Here is a 17,279-nt window from a genome sequence, read left to right as displayed (position 1 = left end):
TTTAATAGAAAACATAATTTTTTGCTTTCAATGTACAGATATAGAATAAAATCACTTGAAAGCAAAGAGTGAAATTGTATCTCATTAAAACATGGAGTTAGTGAAATGGTGACAGATGGGCCCTGCTGGGAAGGAGAAGATCATTGAACAAGACTGGGATAAGTTAGTGAGTTTGCAATTATAAAGCATGTGGCTTTGTAATTTCTAACCCCCAGTTCCGCAAAGTAATCAGTGCAGTTAGGCCCATATGCCTGCAGGGAGGCTCATTGAGACAGGCATGAAGATCTGTGTAGAGGAACAGGGACATGCGGATATTCCAAAACGTAGCTGTAAGGAAGTGAATCTCTCTCTTTTCTAGCCAAATTTTAATCTGCCCTCTCCAGAATGGAAGAACACTTCACTATACAGTATGAAGCTGATTTTCATGCTGTCCTGTAGTCGTTACCAGACCTGGGCTAGAATTTTAAGAAAAACGTGAGCCTTTCAAACATTGATTGATCTGCCACTGTTAAGCGTTGTCCATCTCAGTATGCCTGTGGCAATGGGTGACAGGTTTTTTAATTATGTTTCTAAGAGGACTCTGACTTGTTTTTTATAATGTTGAAAATCTTTATCTTGACTCATTTCTGTAATAAACTTTTGGCAATGGGAAGCTATAATTTATTTACTCAGAAATTTCTCATCTCCATTATCGTAAAGATGTCTTAGCAATTCTATTTTTAGGATTGCACAAATGGGGCATAAATCCTCTTTTTCTTTTAAAGCAGATTGTGCTTGGATGTAAAATGTCAAATGTGTGAGATTTGTGTCCATCTGAATGATCAGCTTGTTTTTTTATTTCTAGGGACAACCTCAGTCATCAAGTCCCATCATGTGCAAACCCAGATCACCATGCAAATGAGATATTTGACTTGTTACACAATCTCTTCCATATGTTTAATGAGCTCAAATAATTTAGGCATGGTCTTCCCAGTTCACACTACAGGCAACTATTTGGTCTCAAGGTCCTTGAAGCCATGCAGCTCCTGACCCTTGTTTCTGAGCATCTTTGGAAAGCTTATTTTCACTTTCTCAGCCAAAGAATGGTGGTGCTGCTGCTTATCCCAACACACACTTGTAGACCTCACATTTTATTTTACAATCTGATATTTATGCCCATTTTGTGTCTCTGTACAGAAGTTACCATGAGTAAGTTCAGTTTTCATTGCTGCAAATTTACTGGTATAGTCTAATACTCTTTCATGGTTCCCAAATTCCTTTTTGATGTGCAAGTCTCTTCATGCCTTAAGGAAGCACAGAAGAAAGCATGGAAGTACTTGAAATGTTAATAAATAGGTGCTGGAGGCTGATATTATAGGCCAACTGAGTGTAGGTGGAGATGGTGTCTTAGTGATGAATCAGAAATGCTAGGAGAGGGGGGAGGCATGTCAGGAAAGACTGGGGGGATGCAAAACTTGAAGTGACACGAGGGCAATCACACGTAAAAAAATTATCTTTCCAGAAGCACTTTGAATGGACCTGAAAGGTGCAGGACTGCCTTTGTAAGAACCAGAGACGTGGAAGCAAGACAATGCCTAGGTGCAACAGTTTGGCTGAGGTGATGGATGGGAAAGTCCATATCTTTGATATGTTACACAGAGAAAAACTCAAAAAGGTATGATTCGGAACTTGGATGTGAGGATGTAGGGAGAATTCAGAGCACAAAACCATGCATGGTTTATGGGTCTGAATTACAAGAAGATTGTGTTCTCCAGCTTGATCAAGAAAGGAAGTAGGAGAATGAGATTAGGGCAATATTAATCATACTGCTATAGCCACACTGAGGATGAGCAAGGGCTAGTCTTCCTCATAAAGATCTAAGGGTAAGGGTTGTTTGAAACAAAATGGGATCTGAACTGGAGAGGTTGATTTGTGAGTCTTCCATGCAGAAATAATAATAAAATGTGTACATACATTCAGCAACACAGGGAGAGCACGGAAATGGGCCAAAGACCAAAGTCTGGTGGCAAAGCTTGGCTGCGGTTGAAGATCTTCTTCCAAAGAAGCAATGATTGGAGGGATAGGATGAGAAACACAAAGACAGAGTCACAGGAGCCACTTTGTGAGACTAGATTTCACAAAGAATGTGCTCACGGGACCCCAGTCAGCACTGGGTTCAAAAGAATGTGAATACCGTCTCAGGCTGTGTCAGACTTTCCATGAAACCTGGGGACCAGACGAAAGACTGGAAAGTGTTTAGGAGAAAACTGAAGAAGAGGCTTTGCAAATAATGATTGCAGGTGGTGTGCCCAGATTGTGATGCTAGAAGGGATCATTGGGGTAATTTCAAGAAGAAAGAAATAATATGTGGATATGGATCTGTACTTCCACAGCACTTTCTTTGTCTACCTTTGAAAAGTGTGAACTACCCTAATAACTTTCCAGAAATGTTGGCTTGTGGAAATACAGTGACTTTAGTGCTGATGATCAAGAACTTTTGCACCTCAAGCTCCCAGTTACATTAGTAATTGATCAAAGACAAGGCAGCGAGTATAGGAAGTTCCTGGTTCTTGTGAAAGCCTTCAGGTTTGAGCGCAAGACACTTCTGAGAATGTTCTGGGCATCTCTGAGAAAACACTAATAGATGCAGAATCTATATAGTGTAGCACAGGCTCACAAAACCAACTAATTCAATATAGTTCTATATTTAATGTTGTTCAGCGACAGAGGAACACCACTGCAGCGTGGAAAATCACTGGCAGACTTACAGGGCTATGCATATTACAGTATGACAGAACCAAAGGATGAAAAATTACTCTTAGACTTTGGTAAAGAGTAGGGAAGTCAAAACAAGCACAAAATTGTAGAAATACAGAACTTCATCATGGTTTAGACACAGATGCTTTAGAATTTGGAAAGGTCATAATAAACTACAAAACCTACAGAAATGTCACTTCCTTGCAACGAGCTAAACACAAAGAAACATTTTATAAAGAAATTGGAAGCTTCTGCGCAGTCTGTTAAAGCAAAATAAAAACTAGCAGTTGGCAGAAAAGAGTGAAACAAAGGGCAAAAAGACTGAAGAGCAAAAGTCTTCATGGACTGATCTTTTTTTTCAGCCTGTGTGTGAAAGCAATTTAACAAGTGAAGACTTGAACATATTTGAAGATACTTTACCAGATTAAAACTAGAAGACAGCTGAAATGGCCAACAGACCAGTTGAAGCCTGTTGATCCTGCAATAACAACATGTTTGGTTTAAAATGTTTGGTTTAGTTGCTGTACTGGTTGGAGTGCATTGTAGTATCATTGACAATGCAGCTCTTTTTGTGTGTGGCCTCTCATTGGTATCTCTGTCCCCCACTGGCTCTTTGGTTTTTATCACCTTGTGGCAGAGTTTCTCACTTTATTCTGTTTTTTACCAGGGCAAAAATAGCGAGCAGGGTCCAGCTGTCTGCTGCATGGCATTGTCATGGGTCCTCTTTGTAAAAAAAACAGAGAAGAAGCAGCAAAAATATAAGTTGATGGAAGGGGTTAGCTGGGTGCACAGATGGGAAAGGCCATTATCTCTAATACGTTATGCAAAAAGATCCAGCAAGGTGCGATTCATAACTTGGATGTGAGGACATAGAGAATGATCAGAGTGGAAGAGTTAGTCTTGTGTAGAAGATGTTCTCCTTTGCCTTGAGCGGTAACCTTCAGATAACCTGACTGACCCTAAGTGTTTGTTAGTCTGAATTTTTTTGATCCACCCACACCTGTGCCACTACATTGACCAGCAGAGTTTTTTTTATTAGCTCAGCTGCTTTCCTTCCCTGGAATCCTCCCAGATTAACCCCTCCTGAGGGCTTAATTTCCATAGCACACCACACTCAGACCAGAAGCTGAAGCTTCATTAATTCAGCATGTCCAGCTGGACTTGGGATGTTTATTTCACAGGCCAGCACAACTCCCTGGAGATTCAAAACATTTAAAGCAAAGTATAAGACTGATAACAGACTTAAATGTCTGGCATTACTGTTATCAAACCTGCTCTGTTCAGATACCAGTAGCTGCTGTGACTGGCATCAAGGGCACCCCACCTATGGGCACTGGCAGCACTAGTGGCAGTGGAAGCTGCTCTTGACTCTGTGCCTGGCTCTGCCTGCCTGCAGGACACATGCCTCAACGCTTTCTCTCCCATTTTCTTTGTGTATTTACACCTGTAAGCTGGATTCCTTACCTTTCTGGAGCTGGGCTGGGGGGTTCCCTGTCGCTTCCCTTCAGTTCTCTTCTTGTCAGTCCTACCGCAGTCTGGGGACACTGCATTCCACCTTGGAAGTCCTCTCCAGCCCAGCTAACTTCACTTCAGCAGGCTGAACTGACCTGTCCTCTCCCCTGCCTTTATGTTTCCTTGGCCGGGATTCAGCCTCGTCTGCCAGGTTCGCTAAACACACTCAGCTCTCCACAGTATGGGAGTACTCAAGGCTCTCGTTAAATCTTTTAAAGAGCGAAAAACATCCTATTTTTAAAGGAGCTGGAGCTGCAACGCGTCTCCCAGGCTTACAGACCTGCTTTTGTTCTTTAAACTCTGAATGTGGTTCCTGCAGGTACCTCGCATCGGCCTGTACTTGGCCTTTCCTTTTGCTTTTGCATGAAATCCTTTACAGACTGGGGAACTTTGCCTTGTGCGTGCGTGCAAGCAGGCAGCAAGCCGTGACTGAGCAGGGTAAAACGGCCACTTTTAATATCTGCGACGGGTAATTCAGATATGTTTTTCTCTGCCCCTTTCTCATCGCGCTCCTGCCTTAACGTTTTCACAGGTTTGAAGCGCCTCGGGGAGCTGGGCGGCTGGAGCACTCGAAGCCACCGGACCTGGCAGTATTCCTTACGGATTCTGCGCCCTCAGCTGCCCCAGGAAGGCACAGTGCGCTCTGCTCTCCACGCCGGTCCCCTACCACAGTCCAAAAACCACCTCGCCGCTGGAGGGACGCGGTAGCGGGGGCACCCGCAGGGCACCGGTACGTCTCACACGGGTGTGCTCGCACCACAGCGCAGTGCAGCTCCCCAGGGACGCCCCTTCCCGCAACGAGAGGAGAAAGGTCGCAAGGGGGAGACCGGCCCATCCCGGCCCGTCCGGAATGCGCGGCCGGGCCGCCCCCTGCCGCCGGGACCGGCGCGACCAGGCCCCACCCCTAGGCCCGCCCCTGTCCCCGCCGAAGGGGCGGGGCTCTGCCGGCGGCGGCTTCCTCCGTCCCTCGCTTCCCTCGTCGGCGCTTGCGCCGTTCGCTGCTGCCGCGCAGGCGCCGTGGGGGTGGGGAGAAGGGTCCGGTGTGGAATTGCGGTGGCCGTTTGCCGGCGCCGTTCGCAGCGGGGTGGTGCGGCGGGGATGAGCCTCCGCCCGGCCCGGCCAAGGGGACGCGGGCGGAGGGACGCCGCTCGCCAGGCCGGGCCCTCAGCAGCCCGCTCTCCGCTGCCGGTGGCGTGTCCCCCCCCCCGCAGCCGAGCGGCCGCGGAGCTGAGGGGGCGCCGCTGACCGGAGCCCGCCCGCTCGGGCCCTGCTGGCCCCGGGGCGAGGGAGGGGGGCGCGCAGGTAGAGGGGCGGCCGAGCCCCCGGGGGGGCGGGGGCCGTTGGGGCGGCCCGGCCCCCCCCTCCCCTCCCTCCCTCCCTCCCTCCCTCCCTCTCTTCCCCCAGGCGGTGGTTCGGCGGGCGAGGGGGGGACGCGGCCCGGCGCCCGCGGGGAGGATGGTGAAGCCGCCCCCAGCCCCCGCGGCCGTCCGGGAGGCGGCGGAGCCGAGTCGGGCCCGGTCAGCCCCCCGCAGGGGCTGAGGGGGATGAGCCGTGCCCCGGCGGGTGGTCGCTAGCGGAAGGATGACCACTCCCGCCCTGCTGCCGCTCTCCGGGCGGAGGCTGCCCCCCCTGAACCTGGGGGCCTCCGCCTTCCCCCACCACAGGGCTACCTTGAGACTCTCCGAAAAATTTATCCTGCTCCTTATTCTTAGTGCCTTCATCACCCTGTGCTTCGGGGCGTTCTTCTTTCTCCCCGACTCCTCGAAGCACAAGCGCTTCGACCTGGGCTTGGAGGATGTGCTCATTCCTCATGTGGACACCAGCAAAGGGGGCAAAAACCTCGGCGGCTTCCTCATCCACGGGCAGGGGCACGACGAGCACCGGCACAGGTAGGTGCCTTGCTCGCCGGTAAGGCAGCAGGACCGGGTGGAAGGGAGAGAGAGACCCATTAGGACGGGTCCTTCCCGCTCCTGATGTCGCTCCTGTTCCCCGACAACCCTGTGTCTTCCCGACCGGTGTGTCAACTTCTGGGCTCCAGCGTCGCCTCCTCCGGCTGCCATATGTAGCCCTGTCTCCATGTTTTCTTTTCCAGTGTGAATTTAGCCTTCTGACGAGCAAGGGCTGGGAGGATAAACGTGAGCTGTCCTCCCGTTTCTTGCCCTAACCAATTTCCTGGGTCAGCCCTGGAAAAAAGGGGGTTTAAGTTACGGCGTTTGTGGAGACTAATAAGTGACTGAAAAACTGCTGCATATTTTCCGTAGCTTTTACGTGCGTACTTAAAACAGCTGCTTGTTGCCGAATAGTGCGACAAGAACTTTGATCTGATGAAGACTTCATGCTGTGACCCAGAGGCTGTCAGCCTGCGACGTGCAGGACACAGAAGTAGCGTAGATGGCTAAATTGCCTTTTCTGGCCTTTAAAAATCACTTATTATAATGTTATTCTGGACACTCGGAGATGCTGGTGGCTAAGTTTCCTTGATTGTGTTTGCGAGTGTAAAGAAATGGGAGATAAAATAGTATTTAAGAGTAACAAGGGTAAATGTCATGCTGTTAATAGCTTTTTGGGGCCACCTAAAGCTTTGTGCAGTGCAAACCTCTAAATGTTCAAGGCTGTGTCATGTGAAGCCTTCAAAACAGATTAAAAAATTTAAATGAGGGTTATACAGTATGTTTGCTTCTAACATACTTTAATTGTTTAAATGCTACTGTAGTGCCTGGATTATAATGAAGTTACTGATCTCTCTTCACTGTCAAAGATGTGTAAAATGTGATGATGAGTCATAAAATATATGTTCTTTCATACTCAAAATAATAATACAGTGAAATTTAAAGAAAGGTTACTTATAGTGTTCCTTTGAGAATAGTTTAAAATATGTCCTATTGACATGATACAAGAATTATTTAAAGGTTATTTGTGCTATATTAAAAGGAGAGGGTGTAATTGCCTCTTTTTATTCATTTGTTATGCGTTATAAAGACTACCTGAATACTATGGTATTTTTCGTTAAGGCTTCTTTGCTGTTGGATGTCTTGGGGCGCTTATCATGAGCTCTTTCTCCCTAACTGAAAGGGCATGGATGCTTAATATTTAACGAGGACTTCTTTTGTCTATCATGATAATTGCTGGTGCAGTTAAATGTTGCACAAAACATAGGTTTAGACACTCTAACATGCCTTTGAAGTTCTCATCTTTCACTTTTTTTTTGTGATCTTTTTTCTTAGTTTCCCCAGTCACTGTGCTACACGCAGTCAAAATCAGGTTCTAAAATAGAAGACAGATGAAACAAAAAGAAGAGTTCAGAAATTTTCAAAACTCCAGCTGTGACTATTGTACCTTGTGTTGCCCAGTAGATGGGCTGTAAAAAAAAAAAAAAAAAAAAAAAGTTTGTTGATACTGATGGTTCTGGAGTGATGCTCTCGATTAACCTACTTGTATGGGTCCTTTTCAGGTTTCCTCTTTTAAGTGTAATTCCTGAGGCTACAGCTTTAGTAATGAAGTCTGTACTGTTTTTGTCTGTCATGTGTAGATAAGCAGTAACTTATAACTGTTGGAGCTAAATGTGTTTTGCTGGTTTGGGATCTGTTCTTAAACGAAGTGGTTATCCTGTCATCAGTTAACTCTGCTATAGTTCCTCTGTAAGCTATGAATGTGTGTACCTCCCCCTGCCCCCCAGCCAAAACTGTCGCTGTTACATACAGTTGTTTTTTTTTATGGCTGCCTTTTGAATTGTTGTTTGAGCAAGAATAGATATTTTAGCCCTGCAGACCATTGGATTATTCCAAGCATGTCTTAACTACTAAAAAAACCTGCCTGCTTCACCTGTGTGTAAGGCCCTTATGTGAATGACAAAATACGCGTTGTGAAGCAAGGTTATGTGCTTTACTTCTGGAGTGATTTTTCGTGCTTCTTACCACACAGTCCTATCAAGAGGCTATTTGCTAGCTTGGAGCTGATATGGTGATCGTTTTCCATAAAGGAAAACACCTGTTGCCACTTTGATTGCCGAGTTCCTGCTCCTGGATTGCAGGGAAGTTACAGAGAGTATTTTGCGAAAGCACTGGGTCTTCAGTAGTGAATTCTAGATTACCTGTTATCTCAGTTTGGGATGGATAACTTTGTTGAGCTTGCTGTCAAGGAGCAAAGTCAAGTGTCAGCTGCTCTGTAAGTGTTGTTTTTTTGGATGGCACTGAGGAGAGTTAGGGTACAAAAGATCCAGAGAAATTAACCTACTGGTCATACAAAGGAGGATGCAGTCTAAGATGTCAAGTGTGATGATGGATTGACAAACTGCATTTCCAAAAATTGTGGGACTTCAGAGGAAATCGGGTCAAAGGTCATTCATATGGTGTGTACACTTGATCATGAAATCACAGGTGTGTTCATTTAGTGACTAAAGGAAAGTGTTTCCTCTGTGAATGCTGGTATTGACCTCTGTCAAATGATAAACCCCACATATCGTTATTATGCTGTTCCCCTGGTATGTAGGCTATAATATTTTAATACTCTTTTTCCTCTACCTCTTAATTTTTGAGCTTTGTAGGCTGTTGGAGGATATTCATATTTCTATCTTCTAAGAAAATACAGCAATGATGTAGGTAGAGGATTGTCGTGCAGCCATGCTTTAGTGTTGGGTGTACAAACAATGGTTCTCACTGGACCTTTTCTGTATTCCTCGCATTGCTTTCCCACCTCTTTCCCTGGCCCCCCTTGACATTCTTGAGTGTTTTTATTATTGTTGTTACAGTGGTTATCCCTTGGCGATGTTAACTTTACATCTTCCATTAACCTGTTTTCTTTCACTGCTCCTGCCCCTCTTCCCCTCTCCCTTTCCAGGCAGAAAAAGGCAGGGGGAAACCCCGCTCCCTTCGTGATGTATTTGTTCAAGAATTACAGTGTCCTTGCCTATCATCCAAAGAAAAACAACTTTCTTGTAAAAAGATGGTTTAAAATCTGGAATAAAACTGCAGTTTATATTTTGGAAAATGGATGGGCTGTAGTGCTAGTTAACACTCATTTTTAGCTATTTGTTTCACGAGTAAGCTTTTCATGTGCACACGCAGGATAGCACGTGGGGAGCGGGTTAGTAATGCTGGAAAGGTGTACCACAAAACTTTGCCTCTGGGAGGAGGGAGAGTGGAAGAGACTAGTCCAGGACTTGTGAAGATATGTGCATACACACGCTTTCTAAAAATCTATTTAATTTCCCAAAGATGAATTTCTCTCCATTTCAAATAGGATATTGCAGAAATTCTGGAGTGAGAACAGCACAGTTTTGAACACACGTCTTGCCAAACAAACTTGTGCATCACTCAAATTTTGTTACATGGTGTTAGATAACTGTCGCTTCTCCCAAACTTCTGCATCTCCCCTGCCACACAAAAACACTTCAGGTGTTTCTCACTAATCAGTTACTTTCCAGCTATCTTAGGTATTTTATTCTTCAGTACCAGGTCTGAAAGATAGCTTTGGAACCAAAACAAAACATTCTTATGGTTTCTTGGTGTCTAATATAAATGAGTGAGAATGCAGGCGCCCTATAATCTCCTTGATTTATCAGATCTTTTTAAAATAAGATTATCTGTAATATGAAAATTGAACAGACTTGTTTCTTTAATGATGCTGCTCTTTATATTACTTGACAAAAGTTAGGATGATTTCGGTGGCGAAAGTACATTAATCTTAGAGGCAACGAATAATGTAATTTTACGAGCTCAAAGCTGCAAAGCCACTTTGTAACAGCGCTTGGACTACTGTTGTGCCAACAATTCAGTCCTTCAGAATTTGCAGAGCTGTATCTTCAGCTGCTAAGTTCCTGTGTATTACTTCAGTGATAATTCCTGCCTGTGCTTAAAAAAACAACCCCCACCAACCCCTGTATCATCAGATCGATAGCAGGTGCTGCTAGTACAACCGACCACCTCAATGGCCCTGGCCTCTGTGTGTGAGTAGGTGTAGATCAGTGTAAATCATGCCTTTGACTTTGTTTCTGTGAAGCTAAGGAATATTAACTTCTGTGTTACGCAAAGATATAAGCTCAGCAGTCTGATATGACCAGTTGTGGATCAGCAGCTGTATGGCAATAGTCTAAAAGTGCTCTTTCTTCAGTTACTCAATATATGGTTGTGTCTAGGTTAGTAGCAGCTGCTGTCTCTACTCTTAGGAGGTGAAAGTAACAAAAAATTATTCTGAAGAGCTTTTAGTCTTAATTTCTTCTTTTAAATCCTGCATTTTTATTTTCTTTTTAAAGAAACATGAAAGGCTTAATATGCTTCTCTTGAATACCTTTAAGTCATATAGACCAGAGAAGATAATTAGCCATAGTAGAAGCAGGCAGAGGAGATAATTTAACCTCTATTAGTCAGTGGGATCAGTGTCTCCTGTCATCCTCTGCCATGCCATCAAGTATAAAAGTGCATAAAGCTCTTTGCTCTTCCTTTCCTGCCTTTACTTGAGGCACAGCTCATTACTGCAATTAAGAGTACTTGCTGTTGTGATTCAGAGAACTTGTTTTTTCCCCTGAAAGGTGAGGAGCTAGTGCAGCATCTGGGCCCCAACTCCTCTCTGTCCAGTTTTTTGTTGCATGAAGTTGAGCCTGTCTCCAGGCTCTGCTCTGTGGAGTAGACTCCACGATCTGTCTGAAACGTGGGCACTGAGTTTAAGCTGAGATGCTTCATCTAGAAGCACCATGCAGGAGATGCAGGTCCTCATGGTGACACCTCTGGAGCTGAAGAGGGCAGGAGTAGTATGTTCCAAGGAAAGGTTCAGAAACATCTCATATGTCTAGGGCAAAGAAGTCTTAACTGTCTCGTGTCAGTCTTCAGCTGTTAAAGCCGCAAAAGCACTGTACATCTTTAGCTGGAGGCTTTTCTCAGAGTTCTTAGTAGCCACGTGTCATTCTCTGTTTTGAGAAGAGGCTTCAGAAAAGATGCTGGTACTCGAAGACTTATGGGAGTTTTATTTCTCTTTATTTCTTCTGGAGTCCGCACATTATACCCATAAACTCACTTTTAATTTCTCCTGAAGTTGTACTGGACTGTGGGAGAGGTACCCTCTTGTATTATTTCTAAGATTCTGCTGAAATTAGTGCATTATGTTGTAGGCTGAGAAATGCTTTCATCTTCGAATTACAAAATGCAAATTCTAGACCATCTGTTTAGATGTCCTCCCTCCTCCCCCCCCATCTGCTGAACAGCCTACATCGTATGTAGAATGCTGCTTTCTTCAAGTTATCTATCTTGCTGTCAAAGTATTTCCTGTACTATGAAAGAGAGAAGTCAAGAGATGGTGTTCTCCAGTTCTTATCCTTTCCAGTTCAAAAAACTCAAACCAAAACAAAACCCAAGAACTTTAACTTGTTGGTTTTCTGCATGATCTACACTTTGTCTACATGCTGGAAAACAATCAGGCGTGGGAAAACTGCAGAAAGTCTGCTGGCTGGATTTAGGCCAGGTAGTGGGTGGGAGGCAGTAGCACTTTGGTTCATTTGGAGTTTTGTAGATTAAAATCTCAAAAGAACTTTAGCATAAATGTGGGTTGCTTGATGATGGTAGCAGTGTAGGCAATAGTAAGCATCATGGCTAGTTGTGGGCATATTACACTAAAGAGTTCTCCCATCCTCTGATCTTCTGTTTCCTGTAGTAAATACAAACATCTCGATCCTGCGCAGCTAGTTATGAGTTATGGGTGTCTGCTTCCTTACAACAAAAGGTTGTAAAACTTAAAAAAAAAAAATAAAAAAAATCAGGTGTAAAACTAATTACGAGTTCGGTGAGGACGTGTCGTATGTGTACATGTTTTCATAACAATTTAACTGAGGATCAATATGGGCAAAGAGGAAAAATTTTTGTAATGCCTTTCTTGTCTTGTTAGGTCCTTCATTGTCTGATCTATTGTCCTATGCAGAGCAAATTATGTAGCTTCATCCGTTCACTCAAAGATGTGGAGGTTCTGTATTATTTGGTATTTGAAGATATCAAAAGATAAGGAAGATCACTTTCCCTGGTAACTTCCATTCTTGTTTTTTGAGTACTCAACCGCGTGCGCTGTTGTTTCTAAAATTAAAAAAAAAAAAACCAACCAAACTTGAGAAGATATGGTATAGGTTATTTATTAACCACCTTTTCTAAGCTAGTGACTACTCTTTAAAGGCATCTTTAGCGTTGTCTCCTAAGCAAACAAAGTTTACGTGGCTGTGCTGTACGTTCACCTATAGCGCTTGCTGACCCTGTTCTGTTCTCTATTTCCCCTTTCTCCTCCGTAACATCTACCAGCAGCAAAGGGTGACCTGTCAAAATAAGTACGTTTCTGTCTCTTGTGCATATGTCATTGCTTGGTGAAAGACCTTAATTAGGCACAGTGCTGAAGGAAGAGTCACAACCGGGAGCCCAAGAGTCATCTGTGATACTTGGTCTGCTGCTAGTCAATCTGCACAAGTGTAACTCTGAACCAGCCACAATACCTTGGTTCTTTACCAGTCGCTGGAGAAGGGTGGTTGGAAATTAACACTGTGGTAGGAAAGAGCCAGGTTTTATGGGCCAGTAGCAATGGGATGTGTTACTGAGGTGACAGGAGGCATTGGGACAGAAAGCTAAAGGACACTGATGTACGAGGAGCAGCTGAGGGAGCTGGTGTTGTTTAGCCTGGAGAAAAGGAGGCTGAGAGGAGATTTTACCTCTCTCTACAGTTACTCCCACGTGTAATGAGGTGGGTGTTAGTCTTTTTCCCAGGTAACGAGTGACATGACAAGAGGAAATGGCCTCAAGTTGTGCCAGGGGAGGTTTAAATTGGATATTGGGTAAAAATTCTTCACTGAAAGGGTTATCAAGCATTGGAATAGGCTGCCCAAGGAAGTGGTTGAGTCACCATCCCTGGAGATATTTAAAAGATGAGTAGGCGTGGCATTTAGGGACGTGGTTTATTGGTGGACTTGGCAGTGCTAGGTTAATGGTTGGACTGGATGATCTTAAAGGTCTTTTCCAACCTGAATGATTCTGATATACCAGGCTATGTTAGTTCTGCTCCTTACAGGATTTATTTGCACAGACGTTGAATCACATTTATGATTTCATCTTGCTGCCTTCAGTTTTTCAAATGTTCTTACAATGCAAACCCATGAACTGGATTACCATGCATATGGTATTCGGCATTAGTTTCATTGATGTTTTATGTGCTTTCTCACTTGTTAGTCACCTCTTAAACCAAACCACTGCAGGATTTTGTAAATTCTTCCCCAGCTCCTTGTCGTAGTGCTGCCATTGAGGCTTACAATGGACAGGTAACTATTCTCTATGATTCTATTTGAGAGAAAGTTTGAGCTTTTTAGCTGTCTTAAAATTATGTAATCTGATCGGTATGACATGAGCAAAATTACAGCTTTAAGGGAGTGCATATGATGAAAGTATTTTCTTGCTGCATAAAGATTTAAAAGCTGTTAAGTGAAATTCCTTTCCGTCTATTAACACCAGCATGCAGAAATGTCAATTTTCACGTTTAATGTGTGCTGGAAGACTTTTGCAAGATGACATTCATCTCAGCTGAGGTTTAGCACTGTCTGTAGGCCAGCACGGCATCTGAAGTTTGCACAGGCAAGCTGCATAAGTAGTTTCTCCCTCTCAGTAATTTGTTATCATTTTTCTCTGGGAGCTGCTGACATGTTTTAACTGCTGAAGTGTACAATTAGGCCACTTATGAGCAAGTGACCGTCAGTGGTATATCAAACTAATCCGTTTTTCTTTCTATTGGATCAAACTGAATGTGCTCACAAAGGGTAAGAAAAACATCTCGTCTGTGGGAGTGGCAGAGCCCTTAAATCCTGTAGTGGGAAGTGGAAGATCGCATCTGCCATGTTCTTGTTCTGATTATCCTGCTGAATAAGTAAACTTATGCTGAATACGCTGGGTTCAGTTGTACAATTGTACTCATGGTTTAGGCTTGGTAGCTAGTAAGAATAGCTTATAGCACGTACTGTTTCCTCAGAAGATTTTTCTGGATATGTTGCTATCTTTACGAATTTATTGCATTTTGAGTGCTGTTTACTATTTTCCCCGTGCAAGTTAGAGGATCTGCTTTTACTCCAGAATACTTGCATCCTTTCTAGAGTATATTCAAAAAATCATAGTCCAGATCTGACTTCCTGGACTGCAAACTTTCTGCTTGTTTTCATTACTTCATGACATAAGATTTGCTCTATGCTTTAAAAACAAAACTTGAAAAAATACCTGTTTAAGATCTCAAAAGTAGCGGGAAATATGCTTGTCAGAGAAGAGGGGAGTTATTTTCCTGTGTAACAGATATAATATAGATATAATATTCTCTCCCCCTTTTTTTTTTTCCCCTAGAGAAAGAAAATTCAGTCCTGAAAAAATGGTGATGTGAACTAGTTTGACTAAGAACCATGTTTCTAGTGACCTTTTAAATCTCTTGTTAATCAGGTTTATCTTGGAAGCAGTGAAGAGTGTTTAATTCTAAACTTAATAATTGCAGATGATGCAAGCATGTGTCTGTTTTCCCAGTGCTACAATCACACATCCTTAGTTTCCTAAAGGCATCTGTTCTACTGTTGTTGGTTTCTATTTGAGTGGAAAGTGTTCCCCAAATTATTAAGTAACACACGTACTGAATTCTGAATTGCAATGCAGTGTTCTGGAGAAGAAAATACTGCAGGGAGGTAAGTGGGCTCTTCTGCATCGTGGAGTTCTGATATTATAAAGGGAATATTTCATACAAGGAATTCAAATTTCTATTTTTTTGCAATTAATTACACCTTCTAGAGACAGTGGAATCTACAGCAATTTAAATATCAATGGGTCTCTGAAAGAGCTATTTTCCAGTAAGAAGGAAAATCAAAACAAATGAAAAATATTGCTAAGAATTTAACAGTTTTTAACTCAAATTTTGTTACTGTATCTAGCACACTACTCCCATTTTAACTAGTTGTTGTTAATCTGAACTGTTAAAAATACTGATTTAGGTACTTAAAACCAGTGAAGTTGGATCTACAAACTGATATACTTAAGTTGGTCCACATCAGTGCGGTGAAAAGTTCATGCAGTATGAATGTTTTTCCTATTTGTTTGTTAAATGAATTACTAATTCACATTCCAGATGATGGAAGGGAACTTACCTGCACTGCAATAACTATCACCCTGATAACTGAGAATTTAATTGGGGAGTTTTCTACCTTGTCTGGGAACTTTCTTATCTTGAGGGACTGATGCTTATGGAAGGATACCAAGGTATCTACATAGTGTTATCTATAAGCTGCTCTGTGAAGTGGATAATGAACTGTCTCTGCTGTCATTTCAGTATTACATACAAAACTTTAAAACAAATGGCTAATGAGGTGACTGATATTCTACTGGCAGTTCTTACAAAGAACTTCAGTTATACACTTGTTGCAACTTTTTCTGATAGTGATATTGCTGAACAAAATGATTGGGAATCATTCAACGTTGTATTGGTAACCAAAGGAGTGTTTTTTTTGGGTTGTTTTTTTAAAAAAAAAAAAACAACAAAACAAAACACAACCAACAAAAAATCCTGACCCAAAACCAAATAAAAAAAATCCCCAAACATCACCCCATCATTCTTGGTATTACTTGATGTGAAGAGCAACGACAGCAAAAAAACCCCACAGTGATGGAAGAGAACCGGGAATCTTTCTGGCTGGATTTCACCCGGTCCTGTGTTGGCACACTGCAGCATTTGATAGGTGCTTGCTGGCCAGAGTAGGCAATGGGAACAGTTTATTGACTCAAAGTCAAATTCCTAATGATGACATTGTTCCTGTGTGTATTTGTGAGACAACACAATTTTTGAGATTGTGTTAATAATGCTACATGTGAACCCCAGGCCCTTGGTTTGCTTAGGTTTTTATAGATGTGTAGGTTTTTTGATATGTTTATTTTCGTTTCTATAAATCACTTGAGCACTAATTTTATTCAGATGGATGTGCTATTGCAGCTTATGCATAGTGGTTTTCTTGACACCCTCTCTCCCCTCTTTAGACATAATTTTCTCAGAATAGCATCTGGCCGTCACACTACAGTGGGACTAGATCATCCAGTCTACTGCTATTACAAAGAAAAATGAGGCTTGACATATTCGTGTCAATTTGGCAAGATGCCTGAATCATTATGCTCAATGAAATATGTGACGTTTCAAGTGGTAGCGTAACCTGCAGGAACGCTTGCAGGAGGAACTTAAGGCACTGCAAAGAAAATGCCGCCTTTCCTTGGTCTGGGAGGTTCAGATGCTGACACAAGTCACCTGATCAGCCCCCAGCACAAGGGTGTGATTTAGTCCTTTAAAGTATGTAATCTTATTCAAAGTTTTTCATACTCTAGAATTTGCTGGTGGTGATCCTGGGAAAATTTAAAGTGCCTTTTGAGTTTAAATGGAAAAAACCCAAGGAAATATGTATGGATCTTCATTTCATACAGTTACAAGTAAACAAACCAACAACCAGCTAGAACTCCAAAGTGGTGTGTATAATTTTTGAGTAAGTCGTAATTACTTGGTGTTCTGTGGTTCCCTAGCAAGTTTGTTTTGGACCTTTATGGGTTCATAGTATTGATTTTTAGAAAAAAGTGAATTATGTTATATTGTCTAGTTTTCTAAAAACTAGAAAATATGTGGAAGCATAAAGAAATTAAAATACTTGTTAAATTTGATACTTAACAAATTCATTTTTTCTGACTTCCATTAATAAGGAAAAATTCTGGAGCCTGTGCAGACTGTAAAGAGAGTTCTCCAAGTTGCCTTAAAGAAATTGCCTTAAAATGCGTCAGCCATAACCTTGCCTCACCAGCTTTCAGATGGGTTCAGTAATGCTTAAAATAGAAAGCCTTTTGAGATTTAGAAAGCCTTATATTTACACCAAACTGTTCAAAATTGTTTGTGGCAGACCGTTTTTGGTTTTATATTTTATTTTCAGTTTCTGATGTACCTCTCCTTTCTATAGAATGTCACTTATTTTTAGCAATTTGACCCTCCTGTTTTCAGTTCAGCGCTCAACAGCCGAAATAAAA

General features: G+C 42.7%; 1 protein-coding gene across 1 annotated transcript in view; it reads left to right on the top strand.

Annotated features, from left to right (window-relative positions):
• The first annotated feature begins 5,245 nt into the window (after window positions 1-5,245).
• MAN1A2 (mannosidase alpha class 1A member 2) overlaps window positions 5,246-17,279 on the top strand; it is a 139,048-nt gene continuing 127,014 nt past the window's right edge. Inside the window, exon 1 of the mRNA XM_054188657.1 lies at window positions 5,246-6,137. Within this exon, the coding sequence (XP_054044632.1) occupies window positions 5,830-6,137 (308 nt within the window). The 5' untranslated portion in view covers window positions 5,246-5,829. The remainder of the gene's footprint in view (window positions 6,138-17,279) is intronic.

The sequence above is a fragment of the Rissa tridactyla genome, chromosome 1 (assembly GCF_028500815.1).
Source record: "Rissa tridactyla isolate bRisTri1 chromosome 1, bRisTri1.patW.cur.20221130, whole genome shotgun sequence".
NCBI lineage: Eukaryota > Metazoa > Chordata > Aves > Charadriiformes > Laridae > Rissa > Rissa tridactyla.
Note: the sequence above shows the minus strand (reverse complement) of the source record. Positions and strands in the feature narration are given on the sequence as shown.